At 40.5% G+C, this 25,392-nt stretch overlaps 1 protein-coding gene across 1 annotated transcript in view; it reads left to right on the top strand.

The window, feature by feature from the left end:
- Positions 1-24,889, top strand: part of papss1 (3'-phosphoadenosine 5'-phosphosulfate synthase 1) — a 36,308-nt gene extending 11,419 nt beyond the window's left edge. The window contains exons 8-12 of the mRNA XM_084085027.1: positions 5,455-5,660; positions 12,931-13,066; positions 13,298-13,566; positions 17,221-17,450; positions 23,323-24,889. Coding sequence (XP_083941153.1) covers positions 5,455-5,660; positions 12,931-13,066; positions 13,298-13,566; positions 17,221-17,450; positions 23,323-23,461 — 980 coding nt within the window. The 3' untranslated portion in view covers positions 23,462-24,889. The remainder of the gene's footprint in view (positions 1-5,454; positions 5,661-12,930; positions 13,067-13,297; positions 13,567-17,220; positions 17,451-23,322) is intronic.
- Positions 24,890-25,392: the final 503 nt, after the last annotated feature.

Here is a 25,392-nt window from a genome sequence, read left to right as displayed (position 1 = left end):
AGAAAACAACCTGCATTTTTCTCGCTCTGCTCTGCAGCTACACACACACTTGCCCACATGTCACAGCTCTTCCTCATTCACAGTGCTGCGCTCAGCACTCCACACTCCACTCTCTGCACCACTTTAAAATAGCTGTCACGGTGTTAAAGTGTGAAGGTGTTAGCTTGCTAAAGAGAAGTGCGCAAAGCCTATGCAAATGATTTTGTGTGACAAACATGCATGCTTTTTGCAAATCACTTTTGAAGCGAATTAACACAAATGTAGCACATTTGTGGCACTACTTTGAACCAAAGGTGTACTTATATATATACTAACTTCTTAAAACAGGGCAGCCTCCTTATGATTTGTCATTTCAATATTACTATTTTGATATCTGTGTTCTGTGACCATGTAAATCTCCCTTTTTGGAATTAAAGTATATCATCATCATACCTCAAGAGAACTATGCAATAGTAATACATTCATTCATGATATAGACTATATCAGACATACCTGTAGTTATGTTTATGCTTTATTCAAAATCCAAATTACATTTCCATACAAATATGTCCCCAACTCATTTTGTGCTTGCCCCCATGGTATTGAATATACTTTTTTTTTTAAAGTATTCAGACCATTGTCTGCCACTTCTTTCTTACCTTGTGCTCCAGTCCAGGTATGAGACATTAGTGAAAACAAAATACTTTTTGTTACATTTGATTACTATTCTTGTTAGTTGTATTAGTTCTAATACATTAACCACTGCAGCCATTCAGTGGTTGTTTTTGTTTTTTTAACGTTCTTAAAGGACTTCATTCGTCATTTTCAACATGGTAAAGTTTTTGGCAGGCTTTCTATTCCTGGAAAGTTAGCATGGGAGCCATTGTTCTCGCGATAAAAAAAAATAAAAAAAATGATTTTGAAAAAAACCTTAATTGAAAAAAAAAACCCCTGCTTAATGATGATGTCACTGGTAGGCGGGTTTCTGAAGTGTCCACAGCTGTCCTATGAGACACAGAGTATGACACATTTTTTACCATTTTATAATGAGCATTAGTGAGGAGGACCAATTATATGAAGATGAAAATGGGTGAAGTCGTCCTTTAAGATGCCAAACTTTGGAAATCCCTGAGTATTATTTTAGCAATATTTTAAAATAATCGCTTGATTCAAATGAAATTTAGGGTAAAGTATTAACTACATTTATGAAATGCCATTTATGACTTGATTGTTCATTCCTGTAACTTGAACTCAAACTTCTTTTTCAACTGAAATTGGCTGAGTAACTAAACACCCTCAGCATACAATGAACATAAAATTGTAAACAGAAAAGAAAAGGTTATGTAAATAACTTGGTGGCAATTGAAGATGACCTTTTTAGCAAGTAGAAAATGCCCTGTATGTTTGATACCTTGGTGTCAACCCCTGATCACAGCTAACAGTATTCCTTTTGTCATAGTAGATAGAATGCCTGTACCAGAAACAATACACAATTCGCTACAATAAGACGATAGCAATTGCATAGAAGGGGGAGGGAATTTAGATTGTCCTTTAATTCTTTTATTCAGACATTACAAAGTCAGAGATGCTGTACTAGTCTTTTGCCGCTAGGTGGTGCTGTATGCTTACTGAATTGATCATGCACATACACTTAACTGTTTATAGTTTCGGCATCATTATTTGTCTCACACTGGTCTCTTGGTGAAAAGTGTTTAGATGTTGGCCATGTTCATAAAGTGATGGCACAGGCAAGGGTTTTTAATCATCCTATACTAAACCACTGCAATAAATAGTGTTGTCTAAATTGTTATTAGGAATTTGCTTTATTTTACAATACCCTTATTCCAGAGATTTAACCTGTGTCTTAACCTATTATAGAACTTACATTTAATTGCAATATAAAGCTATGTCATAGTAGTTTATGAGAACCTCACTCATTCATATAATGTACTCAAGGTTGTAAGTATTGCAAGAGTTGCATACTTGTAATTTACACACTACACAGTTAAGTATAAGTATTATGTACAGTATAGGGAGAATTTTATGAATTGCCTACACAGCATTGTTATGCACTTATTGTGTGACTTGTGCTTTTACTAAGGTTAACACATTTGATTATGTTCTGCTGTCAGCCCCATTGAAGGTCGCCACCCTTAAGTCAGTGTTCAGAAGACAGTCTTAGCTCTCTGGTCCAGCATGAGCTCAGGTGTTTAAAACGAGAACCCAATGGTTTCCAGGTTGGCTCACTGGCCACTTATATGCCATTTTATATATGAAAAGACCTCACCCCAGGCTGTGCCTTTGTTATTTTATGTATACAGCTTTTTCTTTTGCTGGTTCTCATAGTCACTCTGGATAAGATTATCAGGTCTAGTATGCTTAAAATGTCCTTTTTTACCTCTTCTGTTTTTTCGTTTTTTTTGCCATGTTCCTATGAAACTGAAATACCACCTTTAAACAAAACCTGAGGGTTGCTTTTCAAATGGCACACACCTGGTAAAAATGCTGGATGATGTGTGATGTAGTGTTGGCTGAGCAGCTGGGGGAAATTCAGTATGTACATAATTCATTATGTACTTCAGGGATGAGAAACCAGGTTGAAATGGTAGAAATACTTGGCGTGTGACGGTAACCTTCTGTATTTTAATGCTCACAGATTGGAGCCCAACAGCAGCTTGCATGTGTGTAATCGATGGTGTTCACATGACTTACAGTATGCTAAACACTCCCAAGTTCTTGCCTGTTCAAACAGCTGAAAAGGATCCGATTCAAGAGATGAATTGGAGGTAGTTTCTAGTGAGTTTACATCAAGATCCTCTACCGTGTCATATAAATAATATTATATTTGCTGTTGAAGTGTAAATAAACAAGATACATACTTTTCTACTAGTTGAAAATCAGTTATTTTCTGGTGAGTGACGCTGTCATACGACAAATTTGACAAAGTATAAATTAAGGGTAAGACACTACTCACTCAAATGTAGGTCATTCTAGGAAGACGGGAAACCAAGGGCAGAGAGAGGAGAGATGTGAGACAAGACGGGGGATGGATTCGAGCCCGGATGCTGGTAGAAGCATGTGGTCTGGGCACTAACTGGCTGGGCCACCAGGCACCCCGACACTGAACCACTTGTCTGCTTTTTCTAAGTCACTCTGGATAAAGATGTCAGCCACATGCCTTAACTCTGTACAGAGTTTAGAAAGAAAAATGTCATAATGAATCATAGTTATGAAGACATTACCAGGAATGTTGCCACACATTGTATTTGTAAGGAATTGAGACCGTTTTTATATTCGAGAGAAAAACGCCAGAGTCAATTTTAGGTATTTCAAAACAAAGGTGGTATGTAGATTCATGCTCAAGGAATGCTGTCAGATGCCTTTGCCATAATCCAGACCTTTGGATTAGTGGAACTGTGTAATTACAGCAATTTCCCATGTATTGTTTGAAATTCCAAGTAAGAGTCAATTAACTTTTATTACCCATATAAAACTAACCCTTCAGCTGTGAGTTTTTGTTGCCAGGATTCTTTTTTTTCCTCTCTCACAACACACATACACACACACCGTAAAAAAATGGCGTGAAATAATTTGAAATGTGCCATAGTCTGTATTTCATTATCAGAGCAGCTCCACAGGTATACATTACAACTATTCTCACTGAAGCAGCATCAGACTATCAACCAAGGAACACTCCGAGCGAAAAACCTGGCTTGATTTTACTTTAGATCCAATCTCCTGTGCCCACAAGGTAGCCAGCCAAACAGAGAGTGTTGGTTTGGTTTTGTCTGGGCATGGTCGGAAGCAGAAACATGTTGATGTGAAAAGGCCTATTTCTCTGGTTTCTGTGTTTGTCCTAGAGAGGAAGAAACATGAGGAGAGGAAAAGGAAGAAGGCTCTGTATTGATTGACACCACAAACCATCATTTGTCTGTTCGCACTGCTTCCTTCTAGGGATTTCACAATGGAAGAATGATATCGCGGTGATGGATTGATCCTCATCTGCGCCAACTTTTTTTTTTCCAATAACAAAACAAATATATTTAATAATAGCCCCGGTCATGGTCAGGAAGCAGAGAGACGAATACGAATCGGAAATTCGCATTTTTCAGTCGTCAGAATGGGCCGAAAAATAAACAAAGATGTCTGGACATTAGGCAGGAGTGTGTGCATGTGATTGGAACCAGCTGTGCGTCGTACCCTGTGACACAGTACCGGGCGCGGGCCAGTGAGTTGCCATAGTCCAGTCTCTCCTATCTGTCTATGTCCATCCAGACAGCTACGTAGGCCTGGTCTACCTCCTACCTCCTCCACCCAGCCAGCTAAAGGCCTGTTCTACCTCCTTCCTCCTCCACCCAGCCTATAGGCATGATCTACCGCCACCAAGCCAGCTATAGGCCTGTTCAAGGCCAAGATCCAAATGCAAGAGCCTGAGAGTTTAATCTTTCACCTTGTATGCAATGGGGCATTTCACCCATAATGCATCAGGACATGAGTTCTGAGCTTAGACATTGTGCATCTGAAGTTCCTGCTTGCTTCAGTGGAATTTATTTTACCGTAGGAGATTTTCACTACAATCTGTAGTCAATGAGATACTGCTGTCATTTTTTGTTTAGATTTTATTGCTAAAATAACCAATGGGCATGGTTATGCTACTTTAACCTTTTTTGTATCCCTCACCTGCATTTTAACAAAACATGGAACAATACTCCATATAGCATCACTAGGAGGGCAATACAATTCTATTAACCCTCATTAACTGTCAAGACAATTGGCTAGAGCACGGCAGTGTTTTGGCAAAGTGTATGGGCTGTGTTTTTTGCTGTTGTGAAATGCCTCCATGTTGCAGACCCACTGGCCTAAGCTGTAACTGTAGAATCAGGCTCGCAAGCTGCCGAAAAGCAAAGCATGTGTGCCAGCTCGGTGTAGCCCTGTCCTGTCCCTGTCCGTTATATGGTCACGATCTCAGCACTCTGTAATGACTTCCTACCTATTGCTTTTCCTAGATTGCTATCTTGTTTTTGCACAGATTGATTAAAGTGCTGTTTCATGTTCCTGAAGTTGGCAAAACAGAAATCAGTCATGACTAGGTAAACATAGGATAAAGCAGGAAGGCAGGTGGACGTGGCTATAACATGCTTACTCGAATTGTGTAGATATGTGACATTTCCCTATCTCATCTATGGAGAAATACAGATGCTCCTTTCAGGTCAAATTCATGAAGGTCTCATTGAGCCATACCTTGCCATGCACCTGTTCAGCTCTAACAGTTGTAGACTCTTGACCACATAGGTCATCCTTGACCATTTACTGTCTTTTTGCTTTAATTCAATGAGTCTGATGTGTTCTCTGTCTATTTAGTCTACCAGTGCCAGAACAAAAAGGACCATGAAGCATCAAAATCTAAATGTCTTTTAGTCACACCAGACCTCATGACACCAAGTTATGTCCTCTTCCATGTCCTCCTGTCCCTAGGTGGTGTCATCAACCTGTCAGTGCCCGTGGTGCTGCCCGTGGCCACTGCAGACAAGGAGCGCCTAGACGGGGTAACGGCCATCGCGTTGGTGTACGAGGGCCGCAGGGTGGCCATCCTGCGCAACCCTGAGTTCTACGAGCACCGCAAGGAAGAGCGCTGTGCACGCCAGTGGGGCACGACCTGCAAGGACCACCCTTACATCAAGGTCAGAAGTTGTCTTTGTTTGCAACCATTTGTTAAGCTAACATTTGAATAACTGAATTATAAAAGTCTTATTGATCTACACATAGTCTCCCACACATGTATGTAGAGAGTGAGACTAAAACGTTGCTGTATTAAATTTAGGACGTTTGCAAGCTACAGCAGTGGCACATTCTTTCTAAATGAATGGTGTGTCCGACAAATCCGGATGCACCACGGTGGATATAAACCCACAACCTCCGTGGTAGTGGGGATTGTGGTAGCAGGGACTTTACCACTGCGCCACTCAAGCCATATACAATTTAGATAAAAATAGCCCAGGCAAAAATCCAGGGCAAATATACAGAACGTTAGCTTGATGACTTTTTTTTTTATGGACCAAATTTCCAACCTGAGTTACATCTAAAGTTTTGAACAACATAATACAGAATGGTTGCATGTCCAGCAGAGCTTTACGCATTTTGTGAGATGTGTTACCGTTTTCATTCAGCCTGATGGCGGGGCTAAAAAGCTATGGATCAGTTTTGAAACTCAACTCTGGTGGTAATATCAACCAGCTCCCAAACGGCTTTAGAAGGCTCCATCCTAACGTGCTGTTTGATAAACACCGCCTGTGTCAAAGCAAACTGACTTCACTGGACTCCCACTCTGATACAAGACAGACACCTAGGTGGCCACTTCTCACAGTGCTTGTGGAAATATTGAATAAAGTGGAGGGTTAGTGCAGAGCCCTGTTCTGTTCTCCTCCATCGGTCAGGAACGTCTTGTGTAATCACTCCGTCTTGTCTGTCCCACACATTTTGCATGTGTTTTATTTGGATGTGTTGACTTGCCCCTGCATTGGAGATTGTGAACCAGTCACTGCATTTCAGCCCTCAACAGCCTGCTGGAATTAGTGCCAGCGCTTTCACATACGCTTACGCACGGACCACCATCACACACCAGTACACACATACACCAATGCACTCCTCTGCCACCATTCTCTTTCACATACATATGCACGAACGTGCGTGCACACACACAAACATTCATACTCAGCCATTGTACACGGGGTCATACACGCCCACACCCACACACACGCATACTCGACCACCACACACACACATACCCCATGTCCAAATATACCACAAAGTATAAATACGCTAGGAATTGTTTCCATCTGCCTCATAGGCCATCAAGCAGAGGGGAAAGGGGGGCTCAGGTAGACTAGATGGCGAGCTTGAACATCACTAAATGATTCTCCCACCCACCCTGCTGTAAGTTTGCCAGGAGAGAGAATAGTTGGTCCAGTGTTGCTAAATTGTTTTTGGGGATTTTTTAAATGAATTTTAGGTGCATTTTTCTGGCTTTTATGTGATAATACCGAGATATCGACAGAGGCGATTAACTTGGCACACACGGTATTAGCTGGACTCCTGTCAAGGTTGTTGCTTTTAGGTCTGTGCGTGTTTACAGCTTTGGCCACAAAGTAGTTGGGTGAGCCACGGGAGAGGCCATTGTCCTGCTGTGCTCGCCCCAGCCTCCCATGTTGTAATGTGGTTTGATATTATTAGTTTACTTTTGTATAATTGTTTGGCAGCTTTTAATTTATTTAGATGAGTGCAGAGAAACCGAGGGCAGGGAGAAGGGAAACATGTGCAACATGGCAGGAGTCGGACCCCGAATCCAGGAGTCGGACCCCAAATCCTCACAACTGACAAAGCTCATGGCCAGTGCACTTACTGGCTGTGCCACCAGGCACCCTTGGGTGACAGTGCTCAAGAATGATTTCCTCAATCTCAGCAGAGATTGACTTGGGAGTTGTCAGTCACTTTTGATTTTGTTACACCTGCAATGACAATACTATTTTGACTCTGGTAGACTCTTTTTTTTTGGGGGGGGGGTTTATGCCTTTATTGATAGTACAGTAGGTAGACAAGAAACTGGGAGAGAGATGCGTAGTGACACGCAGGAAAGGCCGTCCGGATCGGGATTCAAACTTGCGACGCGCTGTCAGGCAACATTGGAGCCTAGGTGCCCGGACCGCTAGGCCAGCAGCCAGGGCTAACTCGGGTAGACTTGATGGTCTAACTGCATAAGTCATGAAATGAAATGGCCTCCTGCAGCCCACTGGAAGTTTGCTTTGTCGACTATGGCACAGGGTTTTGAACTGTGCTAAATGAAACACTGTCAAATATCCATGCAGTGTCAAGTTTGATCCCATTCTTTTGAACTTGACATAGTACAAGGATTACACACAGACTAGGCTGAGTCTGGTCTCATCTAAAGCCTGAGAAATTATCACTCCTTTCCACCACAATAGGACATCAATGCCAGGCATGGACAACTGTTAGATTACCTTTTATAAAACTTTCCCTGTGTGCAAAGACTGATTAGTGCTGCGTTTATTTTTACTAGCTGCCTGTCTGAATCAGGTCAATTCCCATTGTTTTTGAGGATTAGGTGTGGTTGGCTGCTCACTCGTGCGCTGGCAATGTCGCAAGACAAAAGTAATGGTAACCTTTGTGGTATTGAGTGATTTAACACTCAGGGCTTAGAATCGAATCCCTGTGGCTCATTTTAAAGCTCCCACTGCTGAAAATGCAGAGAGAAGGATTTGAACACCAGATATGTGCGCCAGCTGTCCTCATATTTCACAGAAATTGGCGTTGGGCTTCAGTTTTCGATGAGCTCCGCTGTGTCTCTGTTCAGACACAATGGTCTGGAATGGAAATGAGTTTTAGGATGATAGTTAAAAGATTGTCAATTCAGGAGGTTTTCGCTTGCCTGGAGGTCAGGGAGGGAAGTTAGCTTTTGACCTGTCATATGCTCTTGAACACGACACCAGGGGTTCATCGCTTAATCGAAGTATCAAACTAATCAATTTAATTGACAATAATTAATAATCGTACATTTTATAAAATCACTTAATAATCGACCCCTATTTTGGGCATGTCATTGTAAGCAAAATGATTTTACAAATTGTGAAAATAGCAGATAGCGGCGCATTGTGAGCTTCTAGATCTGCTATTTTCACTATTTTTGCACAGCACCTTTTGTGTGGCGAAGGATAAAATAATGCTTAAGTGATTAATCGATTTGTTGATTTTTTTAATTTTTTTATTTTGACGTACTTCTCGATTATTCGATTAGTCAAACAAACTTTGAAAATAATCCCTAAGAAAAAAATCGATAGGTGCGGCCCTACACAACACAAGAAGGCACTATTTTAACACAGTATATCCATACTCAGTTCGTTTGCCTTGAATAGATTAAGGTGGAATGGAAATGTTGAATAATACTGTAGCTGTACAATGGCTGCCCACTGCTGCTGGCTTTAAACAGATAGTTAGTACTGTGTGTATTCAATGCTGTGTAGCTGTCTGTATTTCCAGAGCTGTCACTCTTACTTTACCCTCTCCATCCTGTCACTCCGGAGTGTGTGTGCACAGCTTGCTGTGATTAAGGTGTCACTCGTTACGGAGTGTGTTGTATGTATATGTTAGTGCCAGTGTGTATGTCTAACTCCCAGGGCTACAGCCAATCCGTCAACACAGCCCAGTGCTGGTCAGTTCTCTGCTCCTTATCCCATCGTTCTCCAACCAGAAACAACCTGCTCCATATTACATGTGCTTAATCCACTTTTCCTGTTTATCGGTCCAACAGGAGCCCCCCCATACGTCGGAAACGGTGGTGTAGCGATTGTTTGTTTAGCCAAGGCCCCCTTATGTATAATGTAAAGGGCCACATGTAATTGCTATATGTAGGGCGTGTGTGTGCAACCTGTAGACCCATTTTGGTAACACTTACTCCAAAATGGCCTTAGTGCTAGGGATACGATATAAAATGTTTGGCCAATATGCGATTATAGATTAACCCATTACAACAGGGAAAGCATCTGTGTCACTTTAGATTTTAGTCTTGGCGTATTCAAAAGTAGCAGATATACAAGCTACTTGTATTTTTTCAACTTGTTGACACTTTTGAACGCTTCCAGAAAACACTGATTGAATCTTCAGCCTTCGTCATCCCAAAGGCTTTTTCAGCTTCACATTCAAACATAAATACTATAAAATAATACATTATTTTGGTATCTGTTTGGTTTTAATACAGATTTTGAATTTTTTTAAAGCTGATATTATGACCAATTAATTGTAAATCTCTACATATTATTGTGTATTAGGCTCAGACAAGTGTATGCAAATACTGCAGGAGCATAATGATAAATATAATATTTACACTGGGTCATTATTGTGCACTTTAGGTCAATGGTTCTAAATGCCAGTTCCAGCCTACTGATAGTTCATATTGTTTGCATTCACCTGGAATCCCAGGTCTAAATTAGTACCAGACACTACAGTTTTGCATACATAGTCATTGAGTTCTTGAGTTCTTTGATTAGATTTCTCTTTTTATGTAAAGCACTTTGTAACTTTGTTGCTTGCATGAAAACTAGTTGTACACTGGGCCCTCCAGTACTGGGGTTGAGAACCACTGGCAAAAAAAACAAAACAAGTGTTGTCACAAAACAGGCATTCTTTTGTAAACATAAATTGTGGTTCGTCTGCACCGAATTTTCATTTTCCAGTCCTGTTACGTGAAAGGCGATAAATTCTGGCTCGTCAGTTCTTTTGACGTCTTCAACGCTGAGAGCTGTTAAGCCTCTTTACGACTGATCTCAGGCCAGAGAGAGACAGATGGGCTCAACAGGAGCGTGGAGAACAGTTCACACCACCATACTGAAGGCTACATCCATCTGACAGTGCTCAGACTCCAAGTGTTTATTGATGACATCATGTAGACGGGATCCTCACCACCTCTATCAAAACAGAAGTGTGATGCTCTGCGTGAAGCCGGCTAGACTAAGCCCAAATCACTCTTGGACCCAACAAACTAATGTTTCACGGATGTATGTGAAGAAATGCCAAACTGGTAGAGTTATGAAGACTTGGGTTAGATTTTGACTTTCTAACCATGCGTACAAGACTTATATTGGCTCCCTCCCTTATCACCTTATCAACTGTCATTATCTCTGCCAGCCGAAGGCCGGGAGTTAGATGATATTTTCCCTTTAGTATGTGTGTGTGTGTGCGTGCGTGTGTTTTCGCGGCTAATCTCGGAAACCGCTGGACCAATCAGCGCCAAACCTTTTGTGCACACTGCCACTAGGCCAAGGAAGACATGTCCTGAATATTTTTCCAGTCCTGAAAATAAAATGGCTACTATAACTAAATAACTGTTATTTAATATTTTTGTGAATGCATTACTGCAGACCTACCATCCCTCCAGAGTACAATAGGAAGGAGAGGCCTCTGATGTTCCTGTTCATACAGAAGTGCTTCTATCAGCCCGTAGCACAATAATATAACGTTAGTTCTTAAAGACATAAGACAGAGCTGTCTCCTCGTACAATATACTACATTGATTCTCTCCATTGCGGTTATGAGCTCATCTGTGTGTTTTATTGTTGGAAGACATATTTTATCTCTGCACTCGCTTGTTGAAAATAAAAGGATGTAGATGTGGTCAAATGCAAATACTCTGGTTCTCACCAGAGTCTTAATTTGCAGGCGACTCAGCATTGTGTTACTGGTTGTTTAAAGACATCCTGGTATGGTGATTTATTCTTCATCGTTATTGAATTCATTGCTGGATTCCAGTGCAGCTTTTAGTGGTGTTCTGACAAGAGTAATCAAATTATAAAAGCTAAGATGCTATAATAGTCAACTTTATTGTTCCCGTAAGTGAAAGTGGGTCATCGGAGCAGCTAGAAATAAATATCGATGAAAATGAAGATGTTGTCATGTTTATATTGTTAACCCTGAATGAAAAAGGTGTCACAAAGTGACAAAAGGCACGCACATCCTGTCCTGCTGGGCTGGGTGCTGGATCAAAAATTCAACATGGAATAACTATCAAATCCGCACACCAGAATGCTGCTCCCATCGTGTTTTTTTTTATTATTGGTGGTTACCACCAATAAAGAAAAAAAAACACGATAGGAGCAGCATTCTGGTGTGTGTATTTTATTGTTATTTTATATTGTAAACCCTACCTGCAAACCAAAATCCCCTTACTGGACTCTAACATCTGATTTGAATTGATGTTAAATGGACCAATTTAATATAGGGGATGTTCATGATTTACTGTTCCAAATGGTGAAAATGATTTTGGAGTGTGGCACATAAAACATATAAAAGAAAGAAAACATTTTTAGTGATCCCTGAGGGTAAATAACTTTTCTGCATTTGCAGCAGTGAGCTGCTAAGGTGAGTGCACGCGGCACACTTAAAGGCCAATTTATGCTCTGAGGGGCAAGTGTCGACAGACGCATCACACAATGAAAGTAATGTCAAAACAAAAAAAACGTGTCCGCTGATGGTGTCTCGTACCTCTGGAAAAATGAAAGGTTGCAGACACTTCATAAAACTTGTACTGTGATTGTTTGGGAAGATACACAAGACTACTTCCACTTCCTTTAAAAGTTTTTAGGCAAAGCCTTTGTCTCGACGAATCGCAGAGAGCATGAATGCTCAAAACTCGTTGTGAGACACGAAGTGCGACGTGTCGGTCGACACTTGTCTCACTTGTCTTTTAAAGCATAAATTGGTCTTAAAGGTGTAGTGAAATGAAAAATATGTTTTTCACACTTTTAGAGCATATCCGTGGTCATCATAGGGCATACCTAACAATAGATGCCCAAAAAAATGAAAAAAAACCATTTAAAGTCCCTAAAAAGCCAATCTTAATTACTTCCTGTAAACGAAAACGTGCTGCGTGATGACATAACGCAGCCTTCATGAAAATAAATGAATCTTGATTACATGCACCTGTTTGATTCCCATAGCTGCACGTTCTTCAAACACAGCTGGTTTTAATTACAGAGATACTCCGTTTTGAATCTCATTGAAGATGAGTGTATTACTCATTTTAAACTTCATCTGCACACTAAAATATGTATCTGAAAACATTATAGGTTAGAAATAAGCCAGGTAGTAGCAAACGTGCTTCACTGGCCGTCTCTCTCTCACTTGTAAACAAACACTAGCCGTGTTGCACACGGCTGAAGTGATTGAGATCCAACGTCCCATAGCCTGAAGGGATGGGACCTTCTGATTGGTTTAGAGTCGTTGAGCCGACGTTTCAGGCTGAACCTTCAAAATAAAATGACCGAAAATGTCACTTCAGTGCGTCTTTAAGTGTCTTGCTCAGGGACACTTTGACGTGAAGCCTAATCTGTATTCATCCTGCATGGTGTTGTGCTGATTATCAGATCAGTGTGACTTCTGTTTCAGATGGTGATGGAGGGTGGCGACTGGCTGGTTGGCGGAGACCTCCAAGTTCTGGACCGGATCTACTGGAATGACGGACTGGACCAGTACCGACTCACCCCAACTGAGCTCAAACAGAAGTTCAAGGAGATGAATGCAGGTACGGGGCTTGACTCTCTTTGTCTTTCACTTATCCTGATGAGTTTCTTACTTCGAGAACACTTCTATCTTCAATAAAGGAATTTGAAGTAGACAAGTCTGTTATTCTTCTCTCTGCAAACCTGGGAGTCTTAGCTTCAACGGCATCAATGAGTCCAATCTTTCTGGCCATGTTTACTCTGATATTAACTACTAACTTCTCCCTCTCTTCTCTATTTTTCTGTCCACACAGATGCCGTCTTTGCCTTCCAGCTGCGCAATCCGGTTCACAATGGTCATGCACTACTGATGCAGGACACCCACAGGCGTCTGCTCGAACGGGGCTACCGTCGGCCTGTGCTCCTTCTCCACCCTCTAGGGGGCTGGACCAAGGACGACGATGTCCCACTAAAATGGAGAATGCGTCAGCATGCAGCGGTGCTAGAGGAGGGTGTCCTCAAGCCAGACACCACCATTGTGGCTATCTTCCCCTCGCCCATGATGTATGCAGGCCCTACCGAGGTAAGGGCGAAGATTGAAATGTGTGTGTGTGTGTGTGTGTGTGTTCAAAGTACTGAGGATGTAGGGATACCAAAAACTCACAATGCGATAATATCATGAAAAGTGCATAATACGATATTTATCACAATATTTAAAAAAAAGAATACAGAAAGATAATTGATGACTTAATAGTTTGGCTAGCCTCTCGAGCCAGACTGTTGCCTCCCCCAGTTTTCAGAATGCAAGAATCTGTGCATAATCTATTCACACCAGGCATTTGGCATTAGTATATCTATTTCAATTCCTAAATATTTTCTAGTGCTGGAACTTTTTTTAATGGTTCATATATAATATTCAGCAAAAGAATAGCGTTATCATTTCTCTTCTTAGAAGTATTGTTCAGTCAGAGTGTGCAATTATGTGCATTATATGCTTCAAAACTAAACCAAACACCTTTCACTCAAAATGAACGATTCAGGAACAAACAAAATGTCATTCCCACAACCATAAACAACAAAAAGGGTTTATAGAACAGCACACATCCATCATGGAGGTAAACAGACACATAGCGGCAGTTCTATTTACATTCTTTTTAAGTATGAAATTGTTCACAATACTTTTCAAAGTTATACTGGAAAATCTTTTGTAAGTGAAAAGTTGGCGCATCACTAGAAAATGGGGATTTAATTTAGTCTGGAAAATTCTTTCTAGTGATTCCACACTGAACACGACTCTCTACTCTCTCTCTCTCTCTTTCTCCCCCTTTCTCTCCCCCACTCTCTCTGACCAAGGATATAGCTTCTTGTGGAGGCTCATCTGTCTTTTAATCAGTCTCTTATGATGAGGAAGTTTTATTGCGAGAGTTATAGAGATCAGATTGAGTTCTGGGAGATGTCATGAAACAGTCTGTGAGGATAAAACAACAGGTTTGGACTGCCTGGCTCCTCCCCAGTACCAATAGCATCATAACCCTGACCCTGTATGACCATACAAAAACAACATTCTCATGGTTTATTCTAGTCATTTCTTAACCACGTTCACGCCCTTATTTTGGGCATGTTGTCATAGGCGAAAATTTTCCAGAATTTTTGTTACATTTAAAAATCTTCAAAAACACCACATGTTGTGAGCTTTTAGATTAGATATTTTCGCTTTTCATCGTACAATGAAGTAAAGGGCTTAAGTGGTTGAGATTCTTGAGTTTAGTTCAGTTTAGTTGTACAGTGATAAAGTATACTGACAGAATTATTAAAATACAGCAATGCAATGACTAAAAGAGGAATTATAAGTAATTTGTGCTGGCGACACAAGCCAAAACATACAACGAGGGACTTCATAAACATCTTGCCTCCAAAATAAAAGGCTTGAATAAGAGCCCACAAAAAAAAGATGACACGAAAGACAGTTGAATTGTATTGTACGACAGACAAACACAAGACAAACACAAACAAAAGACATACAAATGAGTGGTAAGCTTACATTATGTAGGACAGACCATCTGTAGAGGTATTAAATTAGAGTTGTGGGGCCTCTGTGGGGCCATTGATGTTTTCCAACCAACACTTTGAACTTTGAGCATATAGATGAAGAATGAACCCTAGACAGAGCCACCCATGTCCCATTCCTCATCCGAGCAGAATCTTGCATCAGAGGTTCTCATCTACCGGTTACTGCAGGGTTTCATCATTCTAGTCATCCAATTGGGGAGTAATTCAGTTTATTATTAGCTGGTGGACCCAGATAACAGATGTGAGACACTACAAGTGATAGTTTTGGGACTGTCGAGGTCCCTACTAAATATGATCCTTGAATCTAGCATTGAATTCCCTACATTTCAAGCCCACATTTTGACTTACTGTGGGATATGAAGGTTGTAAAGAGATTTTTTTTTTCACCTGCCAGGTCATATTCTTCAAGAATCTGTGCGTAACCGCCATAAGTGAGAAATATGCAAAAAATGTCTGGTTCATTCCCTCGGTGTGATCACCAAGGTTCATATGGTTAGATTTAAGAAGATTTATGTTGTTAAATCTGTAAGAATAAGCAAAGTAAGGAAGTCTTCCCTAGTTCGTTTTAGTCATTTTTTAAAACAAAGTTTGTCAATGTGTTTTTAAATATGTGGTCAAATGTAAAATCTCCGGGGCATGCACCCTCTCCTCTCTCTTTTATTATACTGTACTAATCTGTGTGTTTTGTAAAGGAAAGATGTGTGTGCTGTGAACATAAGGTTTAACTATCAGTCAACAGCAACCACATTCTTGCACCATAGTATTTAGCCTTTTTCCCCCCACACATTTTTCCGAATCAATTAAAGGAGAATTTCACCCATTTTCAACCATATCTTCTTATAATCGGTCCTCCTCGCTAATGCTCATACTGTAAGATGGCACCCTTTCTGTCTACTCACTCTGCGTTTCATTGGTAGACTATGGACAGTTCAGAATCCTGCCTACCAATGACATCATTGTTGGGGATTCCAGGCTAATAGAAACTACAGCCTTTCTCTTCCTGGAAAGTTAGCATGCTGAAATATAATCCATTGCTATTATATTAATACAAAATTAATGAAAAAGTTTGAAATCAAAATGACCAACCCTGTCTACCGATGATGTCACTTGTAGGCAGATTTCTGAAATGTCTACAGCCCTCCTCTGAGACACAGATTTACTAGACAAAATGGTGCCATCTTATCATGGGCATTAGTGAGGACCAATTATATGAAGATACAGTATGTTGAAAATGGTTGAAGCGGTCCTTTAAGGTTATTGTCATGCAATTTAATTCCTTTCCCTTCTATTTTTCCAACCGCAAGGGACATTATTCCACAGTTGTCATTTTCCAGCCTTTGTATAGAAGCTGTCCACCCAAAACCCCACTCACATTTATTTCCTAAGATTGTACCAATGTATCAGCTCACAGTATATTTGCCCACAAAAAGCTGAACTATATTTTATGTTTCTAAGAAATTATTTGTGAAGTGCAAAATCATTGGGGGAAAATAAATGTAGATAAAGATAAATGCATTACTTACCGGTTGAGTACCCGTTGAGTACCCGTTGTACCCGAGTACTTAGTGCAGTACTCATTATCATAGTACTTGGAGGTCACTCTATGATGTCTGTACTATGACGTCATTTTGATTACATTAGGGGTCTCCATATATGGGCATAAAATGGAAACAGACGGAGAGACACAGAGATTTGTGGATTTTATTGTTATTATTTATGGACAACTGCTGCTGATCCGACCGACCTCCCACTCAGGACATCACTCCTTTGGGTCCTCGGCGATACACATGCCAAGTTTTAAGTTGATGGGTTGGACGGTTCTACAGTTATTCAGAGGACAGACAGACGGGCAGAGATTTAGTGCATTTATAGATTGATAGATTCTCTTTAAAATGTTACTTTATCACACAGGCGAAACTGAACCTTGTGGAGGGATAAATAACATAGGCTGTCAGCATGGCCCAAGAATTACATTAGAAACTACATGCTCTATGTTGAAACTTTGGGTGTAGGGTGGAGATTTGATGATATATTACTGGCACTGCATATATAAGGGTCATATCATTTTTGGCATTAACACCATCTGGCAGTAACGCCACCCTCAAGTTCTTACTTGAAAAAATGTTAGCAATGTGTTGTACTAAACAATTGCTGTTTATCTGTACAGGTGCAGTGGCATTGCAGAGCACGAATGGTGGCTGGAGCTAACTTCTACATAGTGGGCCGTGACCCGGCGGGTATGCCCCACCCAGAGACGGGTAAGGACCTGTACGAACCAACCCATGGGGCCAAGGTTCTCACCATGGCACCGGGACTCATCACTCTGGAGATTGTGCCATTCAAGGTTGCTGCTTACAACAAGGTCAAAAAGGCCATGGACTTCTATGACCCTAAGAAGTAAGTACTTCATTTTGGCTTTTTTGTGTTGCTTTTTAGAAAGGAGAATGTAGATACTCAGGAAGCTGAGGCTGGGGGGGGGGGTGTGATATGCAAGGGCCAGAATCGAACCAGTACAGGGACATTGCAGTCAGTAACAGGATGTTTATATTAATCAGTTCCACTGTTGACTCATGTGATTAATGTGCATTGTTATTTATTTATTTATTCATTACACATCACAACATTTTGACTATAGTCTTGCATCAGTTTCAAGAGAGAGATGTCAGCAGCATGCGAAGATAAATGACCCAATACCCTAAATTGATCATTCATTAAGGCTGTTTACACCCTTAGTTAATTTGCTTTGTTCCGATTCAAGTACTAATGTGATACAATGGTGGACTTTCCCTTGGATCGGTTTGTGTTCACGCAGCAGCATTTAACAGCAGACCAAACAAATGCAGCAAAGGGTACTCTCATTTGTCTGAATTGTCCAGACGTTTTGAAGCTATTCTCTTCAAAGTATTCAATTCTGGATAGCAGCATGAAATGTCTGCTTAATTTGTATTTGTTGTATCTGTTTTTGAGCAGAATGCTTCATTTGAACAAACGTCTTGAGATCCCTTTCACAGTAGCCATTTTAATTTCTCGTTGATGGGTAAACAATGTATAAACATAGATATGGAATATTGAATAAAGGGAGTTCCACCACGCCTCAAGCCAGGTTCAGGCTGGTCCGTTGCATCACAGGAGCAGGTCACATACAGCACAAAGAATGAATGCACTGGAGCAACTCAGACAGTTGCTCCAATTGTCCCAGTTGCTCCAGTGCCTTCTCTGAATATTGAATGTTCTAGCTTATGACGAGTATGCACCATAAAGAAACTGGCGTATCTCAAATGTGTGCTAAATGCATTCAGTCACCTTGAAAGTTATCACATGTTTAAGGATTTAGAAATGTTTAGGTAGTCACGTAGTTTAGTCTGATCACATTCTCAACTGCAGTGAATCACACCAGGGTGTGAATAGAATCCATCTGATACCACCCTCTCTTAGAAGGGATTTGTTTTGGTCCACACTCAAGTTTGATTGTTATTTTCACACTGTCACCTGCACAAACGAACCGTAGCAAAGGGCAAAATGCACTCGAGTTCAATTTAAACGGACTAAATGGGCCGGTGTGAAAAACCCTTCGTTTTCCTATGTGTGTGTGTGTGTGTTGGGTTTTCTTCCCTTTTATTCTTATCTGCAGTAAAAGGCCAAGCCAAGAATAATAGGATCTGTTTTGCTTTTCTTATACCCTGACAATGTTCTGTGGCTTTCTGTGCGCTTTTGAAGTCGCTCAGAAATTGCAGAGAGCTGCCATTAATTAAAGACTGTATACGGATACTGCACATGATGACTAACAAAAATCTTGCAAACTTGCTGTGTCTCTGGGATTTGATCATGCAGCTCCCCCCATCAGGTTATGTGCTTGGCTACGAATACGCTGACTAAAAATAACTACGTATGAGCAGACTAATCAAAAGACTTTCTTTGTTTTCCATGACGCAATATTTTGGAGACAAATTACACTTGTATATCCAGTAAATTCCAGGGATTCAGTGAAAATGGCAAAAACTATAACAGAAGCCTCTATCCGTTAAAACGTAACCTTGTTTTAATAGAGTAGTGGTCTTGACCCCCACGTCAGGACCCACACATCGCCCTGCTAGCCTGTCAAATCCCACCAGTGCCCCCCCCCCCCCCCCCTCTCTCTCTCTCTCTCTCTCTCTCTCTCTCTCCCCCCTCTCTACCTCTCTCTCCTGAACTATGCTGTCTACTACTCTTTCCTCACTTCTCTGCTTAGTGCTTACCTATTGTCTTCCGAAATGAGTGAAGAGAATTCTAATGAGGGGGAATGGAACTACAACAAAAGCTCCTTCCTCCCCTCTGTTTGACTCGGTTCAGTGAGAGTGAGAGACTTCTGGTAGCCTACTGAATAGGCCAGTTATATTTCACCTTTGTCAGACCATAGCTGGTATTTATCAAGCATTTCAAAAGAGGGGGGCCGATCGAAAATTGGTTTTGAACAGTCACACGACTGCTTCAATAAATGTCAGTCTAACTGCTCTGCAATAGCACAAGCGGGTGACAGAGCATGACAGGGTTTGAGCTTGAGCAGGTTAAATGAAGTGGAGACTACAGGATTTAAGGCCAACTTTGATTTCTTCCAGTAAGTGTTTGTTTTATGCAATTATTTTATGTAAACAAGTGTCTAATCTAATATTTATTTTGCAGTCATGTCAAAAACAGCTCAATAGTTTTTTCTAGCATCTTAACCACATTATCCATGCCATTATTTTGATAATGTGGGTAGAGAGGTTTTTTTGGTTAGACTAATGTCAAGATGCCATTATGTCAAATCAAAGAGTCACTTCAGAGAATACAGGCCATATATTTTTTAATATGACATCTGACGTAAAAAGCTGTCATGAGAATTCATTGGCACTGTGACTCTTTCTCAACATGTCAGGTCTAACCCTAGCGCTAGGGAGAGAAGGCAGAGGGTAACATACAGCCGGAAAATCAAAGGCCTGGGATGGCGCCTCACGAAATTTATAGCATTCTTTCTACTCTCCGGCCTCTCCGCTCGCGCACACGAGTGTGCACTTCAACAGGGCCTTGCCAAATTTCAAGAGGAATATGGATGCTCAGCTTAATTGCCCGTGATCCCCCTCAAAGCCGCCCTCTGAAGTATAATGGTTCAAATCAGAGCAAGCTGTTTCTCATTGACAGTGTAATAAAGTGGTTTCTGTAGAGTTTGCTGTGTGTTGGTGCCCATTGATGGTTCAGGGGTTTGTATCCTACTCTATGGGCTCACATGCGCTGCTTCCTGGTCCTCATATCAAATCTAGCCAGAGACTTGTCTCCTGCCTCCTCCCAAGGCTTCAGGACTGCAAGAAAAAGATAAATTCAAGAATTTCCTCATTCTTAGCATGCCTATGCCACACTTCTAGGTGTGAAACTTCCAGAGAACTCCATGAACTGTAAATCTCTACAAATAAGTCATCTTGAGCTGTCTTATTATCCAAAGATTCCTGACAGTGATTTATAAAGGAGAGCTGGTGAAGATGTCATGAGTGCAGGCCAAAATTCTGTTGAACAAATGGTTAACCAAAGAGGGAATCTGTCATGTAATTTCCTAGGGAGTGTGCAGACAGCTCATTCTGTGAAGGTGTAAAAGAAGGAGCCATCTGGCAGTAAGTAACACCTGAGAGGGTGTTCTTCATCATGATTATGGCTATGATGGTCCTTATACAATATTAGAAAAGAGTTAAAGCAACAGATGCACTGACTCACACAACTCTTTTCTAATGTGACTTCGACCAATCAAATTGCCTCATTGAATCTACCTATTGTAGTCATTTCTTACTAATTGGTTATGAGCTTAAAATCCAGTTCTTGGAAGAGTCATGCACACCTGTATGCCTTCTGTTGGTACGGAACCAATGATAAGCTTTAATTTGTGGCATTTCTTTTGCGAAATCTGCGGGCCATACAAATCTGCCTTAAAAGAATTTGCATCCTACTTTTCACCACGCCACAGAAATGGGTTGAACTTAATGTATCCTATGCAGTATCTCAAATCCATAATGCTGAGGCAAGAGTCCTTTGGATGAACTAAAATGACTTTGTGTTTCGTGATCAATCAGATAGGCTTCTTGAACTTGGAATCATTATATTAAATAATACCGTTTTTATACAGTCCGCCAATTGAGTTCCTACAAATAGTATAAGCGCATCCCATTTGGACTGGGGTTTGATGGCCCCTGTATGCCTTCTGTTGGTACGGAACCAATGATAAGCTTTAATTTGTGGCATTTTTTTTGCGAAATCTGCGGGCCATACAAATCTGCCTTAACCACTCCACTTGTACTGATCGCCCACATGATAGAAAACCACAGAAAAACGAAACCACATTTGACAAATGTTATTATGGGAAGGAAGTTTCATTGTAATAGTGGTGGCACGAGAATTCACTTGGTATGGATGACAAGGTTTTTTTCGCCACTAAATGGAGTAAATGACTGATCATTTACGTACTTTCTTTCATTCTATGCCTATGTATTATTTTAAGAGAAATTGAATTTAGACTGCTTTAGAAATTTTGGTTTGAAACTAGCAGGGTTCATCAAATATTGTGCCAGAGTTTATGTTTTCACTTTTGGTTGAATATTGAAAACATAACCGAAAGTTTAAATCTAATGAAGCTCTCATCTACAGTCATTTCTGTCACTTCTCAATGTTAATGCAGGGCTGGGTATCATTTAAAAATGTCCAATTCCAATTAATAGTGCTGCCTAAGGGGATGCATAAATATTTAACTGTTATTTAGATACGTTATAATTAAATTGTGTAGTGTAACAGCTTTTAGTCTTCACTTGGACGCCATTTGCACTGTGACTGGGTTAAGTTTTGAATTCACTGGTACAAGCCGACATTAAATTAACTCCACAATATTGACATAATAAAGTTCAAGTTGTCTGTTGTGGGCAACAGAAAATATAGACCTGCCCGTCTGTGGTGGCGTTGATGGTCAACAACGGTCAGTGCAGATCGCTGTTGTGTGTGATGTCAGGCCAGAGCTTGATACGCACGCGAGAGGGAGGGAGGGAGGGAGGTTGTGTGTGATGTCTGACCAAAGCTTGATCAGCAAGAGAGAGAGAAGGGAAGAGAGACCATTGTTAATCCTGCATTGAAATTCAGTTTCAGCTTCAACCACACTGAACGACACGGCGTGTCTTCAGCGCAATAACTGTCTGCTTGTAATAATTTATAAACATGACAAAATACCCCAAAACTCCCAAGGTACAATTCATGCCCACACTGTCGGCTGCGTCCGAGCTGCCATGAGTTAAGTCTTTAGCCCCTTTTATAGAGTTTAAAGCGCAGATGCTTGGAAAAGCATGCACCAAAACCAATATACCTAATACAGTGTAATCTTGAAATCTCAGACATGTAGAGCTGCCAAACCTCAAGCCATACACATGCCTGTGTATGGCTTGAGGGACAAATCCCTATCTTTTCTCTCCATCTCATGCAGATTGTCACATGCACTCAGGTCTGAGGTCTCTTTTCCTGTGACTATGCTGGCATTGTCTGTCACTTTGATATGTAGATACTAGATATCATCCTACATGCTGTTGTCAGTTTTATGTAAAATGTATGTTAATGGCAGATCTTACTTCCTCTCATGAAGGAAACGAGTGTGGGGCAACAAACACCCAACACTTACATGTCAAATCACAACCTTTGACTGACTTGTTTTACATACAAACATAATTGACACAAGTTATTAACAGTCAGACGTTGCGGTTTACAGATACATTTGAATGACAGAAATCTGAGAGAAAGATGGAGACGGTTAGACAATGAATGTGTATATAAAATGAGGGAGGGGGGGCAGACAGTCTATGTACAACTAGTAATTACATGCCATGCTACCGTTTCATGGCTCTAGGTAGACATCTAACTGCACACATCACTATTATTATTAAGGCATGCCTCCTGAACTAAATTTGAACTCTACTGAGCTAACCTTTTGAATTTGTGGCTCAACTAATGACACTTTAGTAGCAAGACGTGTTCATGGTGACTATGGTTTAGAATATGATGAAGTGGGTGCAAAAACGACTAAATTGACCACCAGAAAGAGGTTGAAAATAATAATAGTAATAATCTAACATTGAAAATTCCCAATCAAGAAAACAAACCTTGTTTTCTTGTCACCTCTCATGGAGTGTGATGCTTATGTATTATGTGTGTATGGTTTTACAGAATATGTAGCATCTCATTGAACTTTCAATGAGTCTCATTACGTTTTCATGTTTCTTGTTTCTTCCTGTAGCCATCAAGACTATGATTTCATCTCGGGCACACGTATGCGCAAGATGGCTCGTGAGGGTCAGAACCCGCCTGAGGGCTTCATGGCAACAAAGGCCTGGAGTGTGCTTAAGGAGTACTACAAGTCCCTGGAGAAGGCCTAAGTGTACACACTTGGATGGGAAATGAAATTGGGAACACAGTGGTTCCTTCAAATGGTTCAAAGGATGAATGCGGAGGACCACTCAACAGCTTTGTAAAACCCATTCTCTTGTGGATTGCCTCAGTTTGTCACATAAACCCACTTTCCAGTCACTCACAAGGCTGCTGTTACATGTTTTTCGTCTTACACTTAACTACTGTCTATTTTTACTATATACTGTACTGTATGTCTTTAATTTATCTTTGTTTTTGTTTTGGCTGTGCAGTTGCATTAAGCTGAAAATGGATGTGAACACACTGTAGGAGAGGTCAGTACACCAGTAATGAGTGGGTGTTTCAGGCAGAAAGAACACATATTCCTTCTTGTAAGAAGACGGTTCAAACTTTGCTGTCTATTGATTGCAAGCCTGTATTAATGGTAATGGTTACCAAAAAAAGAGTAAAACCGTTACACTTCTGTGGGTAAGAATATAAAATATTGTATTACAGTACCTGCTTGCAAAATCAATGTACTGTTGACCAGTACTGATGATATTATTATAATGTTTGTATTCATGTTGTCTACATTAAGAAGTTCTTCTTTACTCCACATCTTCTCTAAGTGGCAGTGGTCAGTTGCCAAAAGATATGGCATACGCCAGTGTTTGAGGTAAAAGTTTTGTGCCTTGGTCTTTGTCAAATTACTATCTTCAGAAATTGAATTCACATGCCCTCTTGATTGAATTAGAGTGTGCACACACCTGGTTCTTGTTCCACTTGTCTCTTTGTTTCACTGAAACGGTCCAGTAGTTGAAGAAATGATCTGCGAAACAGATGAGCATTGAAACAGAACTGAGAGAGATATGCAACCCTACCCTTCCTATAGGCCTTTCGGAACACACATAACATCACCCTCCTTTTGTTAATTTTCTTAAATTATCCCAATCATGTACACTGTCCTGATGTGATGTTTTATCTTTTAACTGTATCTCATGTAGTTTTGACCTTTTTTTTATTTTTTAGTAACGTCTTATTACTTTTTTTGTTTGTCACTCCTGATATTTTGTGTTCAGTCATTTAAATGTTCTCTTTTGTATTGAGTTATTACAGTTAGCGTTATTTTCCATTTGACTTATTCCATTTTGTTATTTTTGGTCTGTGTAATCAGTTCGGTTATAATCAGCAAGGAGACAGATTTGTACATAATCATCCTTGTCCAATAAATCATTTTTAGCAAATGGAACAATCTAGTGTTCATGTTTTGTTTCGCTAATCTTTGCGGGCTTTGGCACTCAGTTGAGTGATATATATATATAAATATATATATATGTTTTGCGTGTGTATATACTGTATATGTACATGTTTTTATACATGAAAGGGACTCAAATTCATATCTGCAAAGATGTACATTTAATTTGAAAATAATCTCATAGATAGATGTACAAATCACCGACTTCAACTTCAGTGATTGTATGCTAATGTACCTTGATGTTTTGGTGCACATTAAATTCCATTTTACATTCAGACTGCGGTTGGATTTAACCACCTTGATATCCTTGTAATCTAAGCACTTCAAATTTAGACATCTCATGTTTGCCCCAATTTTCACAATGTTTGTGACAAGCCTGTACGTACCGTATACAACTTGTCATTTGGCTGAGCACCTTATTCCACTTCTAAGAAGTCTTAACATCCTACCTTATGGAACTGTGATCTCCCATAGCACAGGTCGGTCGGTCAGTCATGTCTATATTGAATGAGACAGACACTCTATAGCCCCCAGTCCGACACACACGCGCACACACCCAGCCCCAGCTGGTTCCCAGATGGAGTGGAACCCAGCGAAAGTGGTATACACAGGGTTAATCCCAGGCCCTAAAAGAGTCTCTGTGTCAGAAGTACCCTGGATACACCATCTAATCCAACTCCCAAGATGCAACCAAGAGACCTGCCA

The sequence above is a fragment of the Gymnoscopelus microlampas genome, assembly GCF_963454915.1.
Source record: "Gymnoscopelus microlampas genome assembly, chromosome: 2".
NCBI lineage: Eukaryota > Metazoa > Chordata > Actinopteri > Myctophiformes > Myctophidae > Gymnoscopelus > Gymnoscopelus microlampas.
This window is presented reverse-complemented; position numbering and strand designations above follow the sequence as displayed.